Source organism: Chaetura pelagica, unplaced genomic scaffold (assembly GCF_000747805.2).
Source record: "Chaetura pelagica isolate M959 unplaced genomic scaffold, ChaPel_1.0 scaffold438, whole genome shotgun sequence".
Taxonomy (NCBI): Eukaryota; Metazoa; Chordata; class Aves; order Apodiformes; family Apodidae; genus Chaetura; species Chaetura pelagica.
Genome location: NW_009954113.1, coordinates 126,566 through 133,757, shown reverse-complemented (window position 1 = coordinate 133,757; position 7,192 = coordinate 126,566). Strand labels below are relative to the sequence as shown.

The window sequence follows — 7,192 nt, the reverse complement described above, 5'->3', positions numbered from 1 at the left end:
TGTAGTGAGAATGTCACATTCTGTTAGAGTAAAGGCTTCATCTTTCTTTTACTTGTACTTAGATTAACTTGCATTTATCTTGCTGAGCTCTGCTTGGGGTTTGCAACAGTTTAAAGCTCAACTGTGTGCCAGATATGAGTGATACCCATGAGAAATGTATTGCCTTACTTAAGTTGGTTCTTGATGTTAACCTACAGGCTGTTGGATGCATCTTTGAATTGTGGTAGTGGATAATAAGTATTTAGTCTCATTATATATCCATTAATTCTTTTGACTGAGAATTCAGTGGTTGTGCACACATGCAAGTCAGTTGCTGTGAAGTGGTTATTGTGTACTTTTTTTCCAAAGCTGTGCTGCTAGTCTACTCTTCTGTCAAGAAATTAAGTGAAAATAGTGTGGAAATTAATCTGGGCAGGTGTGTCCAATGTGTTCATGCTGTGTTCTAACTAGCATAAGCTTAAGATTTTTTTTTTTAAGTTTAAAGACTTCTTATAGGAAAACATGCTATGTTTTTTCCCCTTTCTTTTGAAGCTCTGACCTCTGGGCTCTGGGATGTATAATATATCAGCTTGTAGCTGGATTGCCTCCATTTAGAGCTGGGTAAGAGATTTAAGCTAATTGTTTACATATGGATCATAAACATATTGACTCGGTTTTGCCTTTTACTTTGCTGTCAGTTTTGAAGTACAACTTCTCATGGTGCAGTGTTGTCATTCCTGCGTTTATTTGTCCTTTTGATATTGAAGGTGCTTAGATATAACTAGAGTTATTAGAGAGATTCCTTAATTTATCCTAGGATTTCACATGTAATTTATAACATTGTTGTGGTGTGGGCCCAACACAACAACAAAGAACCAGCCCCGAAGCCACTCACTCAGCTCCCCCCTTCCACACACTCTGAGATGGGGAGGACAAACCCAACTAGAAGCTCATGGGTGAGACAAAGGACAAGGAGGTTTCTTCACTGATTAAGGTCCCTGGCAAAACACACTCAAGTTGGGGAAAAATAATAGTTTAATTTCACACTAATCATTGCCCACAGGACAAACACACACAGAGGAGGGCTCACACACCTTACCCCACCTCTCCCTTCTTTCCACCCAAATCACTTTGTTCCTGGTTTCATAGAATCGTAGAATCCTAGAATCCTGGGGGTTGGAAGGGACCTTGAAAGATCATCTAGTCCAACCCCCCTGCCAGAGCAGGGTCACCTAGAGCACATAGGAACGCATCCAGGTGGGTTTTTAATGTCTCCAGTGAAGGAGACTCCACAACCTCCCTGGGCAGTCTGTTCCAGTGCTCTGTCACTCTTACAGTAAAAAAATTTTTTCGGATATTCACCTTGAACCTCCTATGCTCCAATTTACACCCATTACCCCTTGTCCTATCACTGGTCATCACTGAGAAAAGCCTAACTCCATCTCCCTGACACTCACCCCTTACATATTTGTAAACATTGATGAGGTCACCCCTCAGTCTCCTTTTCTCCAAGCTAAAGAGACCCAGCTCCCTCAGCCTTTCCTCATAAGGGAGATGTTCCACTCCCTTAATCATCTTCGTAGCTCTGCGCTGGACTCTTTCGAGCAGTTCCCTGTCCTTTTTGAACTGAGGGGCCCAGAACTGGACACAATACTCCAGATGTGGCCTCACCAATGCAGAATAGAGGGGGAGGAGAACCTCTCTTGACCTACTAACCACACCCTTTCTAATGCACCCCAGGATGCCATTGGCCTTCTTGGCCACAAGGGCACATTGCTGGCTCATAGTCATCCTCCTGTCTACCAGGACCCCCAGGTCTCTTTCACCTACACTACTCTCCAGCAGGTCAGCCCCCAACCTGTACTGCTACATGGTGTTTTTCTTCCCCAAATGCAAAACTCTACACTTGCCCTTGTTGAACTTCATCAGGTTTCTCCTTGCCCAAATCTCCAGACTGTCTAGGTCGCTCTGAATGGCAGCACAGCCTTCTGGTGTGTCAGACACTCCTCCAAGCTTTCTCTCCCTCCTTCCCCCCAGGGGTACAGGGGATGGGGTTTAGAGTCAGTTCACATGCTGGTGGTTCCTGCTGCTCCTTCTTCCTCAGGAAGAAGGATTCCTCACAGTCCTGCCCTGCTTCCCCACGGGTCCCTCCCATGGCAGATCCTCCACCAACCTCTCCTCCATCAGCCCTTCCCACCAGCCCAGAGCTGCTCCAGCGCTGCCTGCAGAGTCAAGGGCTGTTCGGGAACAGGCACCTCCCCTGGCCTGGGGGCTTCCACAGCTGCACCATCCGAGGCCACTGGCAGCAAATCCACATTCATCCCTCCTGGCTCCTGCAGGGAATGTTCCACCACCTTCCTCTATAAATGCAGGGGCACAGCAGCCATCTTGCCATGGTTGCAGGGAAACCTGTGCTTGGGCACCTTCTTTCCCTTCTTCCTCACCAACCAGGGGATCTTCACCCCAGCACTGCCTTTCACCTCTCCACTTCAGCTCTTCTTTCTTAAGTGCTGTCTGTGCTCAGCTCTTCTCTCAGTTCTTTCCTAGTTAATGGCAGAGGTGCATCTATTGTCCCTCTAATGGCTTCTTGGCTGGTTTGGAGCAGGGTTTGGAGCTGGTTTGGAGCTTTTTTCTCAGCTTCTTACCAGAGCCTCTCCTGGGGCCCTTCTCTCACTACCAAAAAATCCTCAAACCAGCACAACCATAAAGGTATCTGTGCCTATGAGAAGAAGGTGTGAGGCACCTCGGTATTGAGGATCATAGAGGCTTGGAAGATTGTACCTGTTTACTCGAGACAGATTTATGGGAACGTTGACTTGGCTTTTAGATTTCTCTTAATATTTGTCCAGGTTATGCACTGTTAAGGTGAGGGAACCATGGAGAACTAATAACAAGAGCTAATATTTTTCTCTTTTGCAGAAATGAGTATCTTATATTCCAGAAGATAATAAAGTTGGAATATGACTTTCCAGAAAAATTTTTTCCCAAGGCAAAAGACCTGGTCGAAAAGCTATTGGTAAATATTTGCTGCTGTTAAGTGGTTTGATGACATTGAATATATTCAGCTTCTGTAACTTCCCAAAGTTTCTGGGCACTCTATTGCAAACTTTATAAAAAGAATGACTGTGAGCATTATTGACTACGTAGAGGAGTGTCTTGAAAATCAACATCCATTATTAAGCAGCACTTAGATTATTAATGTCTTTTTAAATCTGAATTCTAAAGTGTGTGCAAGGAATGTTTCTCCATGAAGTGGAAGCAAATGGTTCTAAATACTCTGCATTACACATAAGGTTCAAATACTTAGATTTACAAAGTACTCAGGTTAATTCCTGTTGAGCTGTATAATGAATAATTTAGTTGAAAACAGTGTTCTATACATCATGAGGAGACATTCATTACAATGTAAATCAACTCACCTTGCATTTTAGCTTGCATTTTCCTTGCTCTTACTGAATGTTTCAATATTACCAGGCAAGGAATTTCTGTGTGATGATTGACAGAATAAAAAGTAGCTCAGTCTCATCAGTTAGATACAGCCATGACACTAACATGAATATGCAGAGAACATTTTGGATGGTATAAGCTTGGTGAAGTTCAGTAGTCAAACATGTTAGCATGAGGTGGGGTCTGAGGAGGAAACCTGGGGTCTTGTGCTTGTTGGTGACAAATGCAGCCACTGCTGGTGGCCCTGCAGCACAGTCCGTGTCCAGGGCAGCTCCGTGGCCAGGCCAGTGCTGCTGAATGGAAAGGTCCAGGCTATGTCAGCATCCCAAGAACAGTGTGGGTTTAGGGAGCTTGAAAGGTTGATATTTGACACCAGCTTCCACAGGTTCTTGAATCTCTACTATGTCATGCTGAGCTGTACCTACATGAGCTGTACTCTGTCAGGCCTTCTTTGGTTTTGCTTCTGTTGTTATGAAGAAACAAAGCCACAAAATTGTGTGAACTCAAAGAAGTGCTCCTTTCTGTAGCTCTGAGCTAGTCTAATACAAAATGTTGCTAAGAAAACATACAAATAACATCTTGTATTATAAGCAATCTCCTTATAATCTAGATATGTGTGCTTAGAACAGTTGAGAATTGGATTTAAGTTTTCATCTGCTCCTGTGCACATGTGAACGGTGTTCACCCCTTCCTTGTCATTATTTTATGCATGTTAACTTAATTATGTATGCATGTAATTATCTCAGGTTCTAGATGCTACGAACAGATTAGGTTGTGAAGAAATGGGAGGATATGGACCTCTTAAGGCTCACCCCTTCTTCGAATCCATTGTGTGGGAAAACCTACATCTTCAGACACCTCCAAAACTTACAGCTTATTTACCTGCTATGTCAGAGGATGATGAAGACTGTTACGGAAATGTATGTTTGTCTATTGCTATATTCAGTTAGTTAATATTTATTAAGTTACTAAATTTGAACTAGTTAGCCTTTTTTTCTGATAAAGTGAGTTTTTGGAAAAAAACCTGGTTAGCTTGCTTTTGACCAGTCATACTTTGTTTGGGTAAGTGCCTTTTACTCTGTAGAGAATAGCCTGTCTTTTTGCCCAAAAGCATTATAAACAGAAGCACTCTTAAATTATAAGCTACAATTAGTGGAAAACAAGCTTTTTAATACAATACATTTCTTCATTTTGTTTCCTCATTTAGTATGACAATCTCCTGAGTCAGTTTGGTTGCATGCAAGTTTCTGGTTCTGCCTCTTCCCATTCACTGTCTGCCCCAGAGACAAGTACACCCCAGACATCAGGAGGAAATATTGAACAGTATATTCATGATCTTGACAACAATTCCTTTGAGCTGGATTTACAGTTTTCTGAGGATGAAAAGAGGCTACTTCTGGCAAAACAGGCTGGTGGAAATCCTTGGTAAGATCTTTGAAGAAATAACATCTGATATTTGCACAGCAGTAAGGAATACAGAAAAATAAGTTACCTTAATAATGTCAAGCAAACAATTAGAAACCAGTTTTTTCTTGACTTCTGTTTTTTTTAAAAAAAACAATCCTAGTACTATTTTTCTAAAATTTACAATGTTTAGATGATGTTGTGAAGTATAAGACAGGCAGAAGTGTTGCTAATATTAATTAATTGAGATGTCTTCCTTCTATGGAGTCCTAGAACTAGAAAAGGCTCCTTCTTTCTTACAGTTGCCATAAGTGGTTGTTTTGTGTTTTTTAAAGATAATGTTCTGTTGATGTCTAACCAATCTGTTGATTCTGTCCCCATCAGATTTTAGAAAAAACCTCTGACATGGAATGAGGAAGAGTGCAAAGCTCATCCAATAAAGTTGTTCAGAACTCTTTGGCAGAAAAGGAGACACTAGGCAGAGACAGGAAAAATTGTTCGAAGATGATAATAAAAAAGCTGTTTCTGTGGATGAATTGCTTCTTGACTAATAGTTTTGTTGGTTTTTTTAAGGCATCAGTTTGTAGAAAATAACTTAATACTAAAAATGGGTCCAGTGGATAAAAGAAAGGTAAGAGCTTTTCTTCATTCCTGGTAGCAAGATTAATCTATCACATTTTTGTAGAGTTGCAGCATAGATAAGGAACCTGCTTTAGAGCTTCCTTGTTTAACTTATTTGTAAGTGTCAAATTGTTTTGTTTATTTTTTTTAAATGTAGTGTTTTCTGGTGAATGTATTTGTTTTTTTGTAAATTAGCGATATGCTTTTGATTTTTGGAAAAGGCTGAAAGTAAATGTGCTATGGATGCTCTTCCAGTCCAGTCCTCTACAACCCACTAAACGATTTGTCTTGATGGATGTCTGCATGTGGAGCAAGCCACAAATATCAGAAAATAGAATACAAGTCCATATTGGCCTTAACCAGGGTGTTTTTCTGGGAGCCACCTACTGTGCCCGTGTTCTGAGAGGCAGAGGTGACAGTGGAGCAGGTTGAAGTGTTAACTCTAACATGGTACAAATGAGCAGGGACAGTCTATGTCAGCTTTACAGGAATGCAGGTTCTCTTTTATATAAGTTACTGCCTGATTTTTTCTGATTTTCTCCACAAAATCATGAGAATTGTTTTTTGTGCTGAAATATTTGACAAATACATTTTGCTTTACTCTGTACAGTTAGTTTTATGTTTTGTTAGAACTTGAAGATGCTGTCTTAAAATAGTACTTGCATATTGCTGTGCAGTAGGAGTGCACTGCAGCCCCCTAAGCAGGAGTGAGGTCAAACCGGTAAAGCAAAAGGAAGACCAAAAAAAGTATCAATGAGCTGTTTTATTTCCACCACTGTTACATTCAGAGGTTTACATACATTTGTTTTCCTCATGCTGTTTTTGCATTGCTGCTGCTCCTTCTCTCCCAAGGGGCTGTTTGCTCGTCGGCGCCAGTTACTGCTCACAGAGGGGCCTCACCTGTACTACGTGGATCCTGTCAACAAAGTTCTGAAAGGAGAAATCCCCTGGTCTTTAGAGCTGCGGCCAGAAGCCAAGAATTTTAAAACCTTTTTTGTTCACACAGTAAGTGACTTGAATTTATTTGTAATTCGCACTAAGATCCTTGGACAACTATTTTTAGTTGTTAACAAGTGAACTTTTGCAGAGAAAATTCCTTAAATGATGGCCTTTATTAAAAAAACCCAAACAAACACAAAACCCAACCCCCCAAAAAAACCCCGACATACACATTTCCCACAAAAATCAAGTGTAGTTTTTATTATTAATGTGTAAATCTGTAAGTGGATTTCAGGATTTGAGGGAAGTTCTTAAAGACTTAAAATTTAGTCCCCTTTGCATATGGTGGATCGCAAAGAGTGTACCAAGAGTTTATTGCCGGTTGGCTGCTTAACAGTATGGAGATGCCAGATGTATGGTTGTTCAGTAATATATAATGTTACACAACTGTAATTTAATTTTTTGAAACTTTGTAAGCTGATTCTGAATCATTATTTTATTAGTAAGTGCAGAATAACTACTGCTTTTTTGTTAAACTCTGGAGTACTCATTTAAATTGTTGTTCACTTATAGCCGAACAGGACATATTACCTGATGGACCCGAGTGGGAATGCTCATAAATGGTGCAAAAAGATACAAGAAGTTTGGCGGCACAGATATCACCAGAATGCTGCTAAATAGTAAAGCTCATCCAAAATTTCCGTTTCCCTACTTGCTGCTAGAACTCCGTGTGCAGCCGATCAGAGGAATCTTTTCAAGCCACCTGTTACCATCTCAAGGGGAAGCATATGTCTGAAATGTT

General features: G+C 40.9%; 1 protein-coding gene across 1 annotated transcript in view; it reads left to right on the top strand.

The window, feature by feature from the left end:
• PDPK1 (3-phosphoinositide dependent protein kinase 1) overlaps positions 1-7,192 on the top strand; it is an 11,806-nt gene extending 4,614 nt beyond the window's left edge. The window contains exons 7-13 of the mRNA XM_010002560.1: positions 532-600; positions 2,899-2,995; positions 4,173-4,346; positions 4,634-4,851; positions 5,404-5,461; positions 6,304-6,456; positions 6,964-7,192. Of these exons, the coding sequence (XP_010000862.1) occupies positions 532-600; positions 2,899-2,995; positions 4,173-4,346; positions 4,634-4,851; positions 5,404-5,461; positions 6,304-6,456; positions 6,964-7,071 (877 nt within the window). The 3' untranslated portion in view covers positions 7,072-7,192. The remainder of the gene's footprint in view (positions 1-531; positions 601-2,898; positions 2,996-4,172; positions 4,347-4,633; positions 4,852-5,403; positions 5,462-6,303; positions 6,457-6,963) is intronic.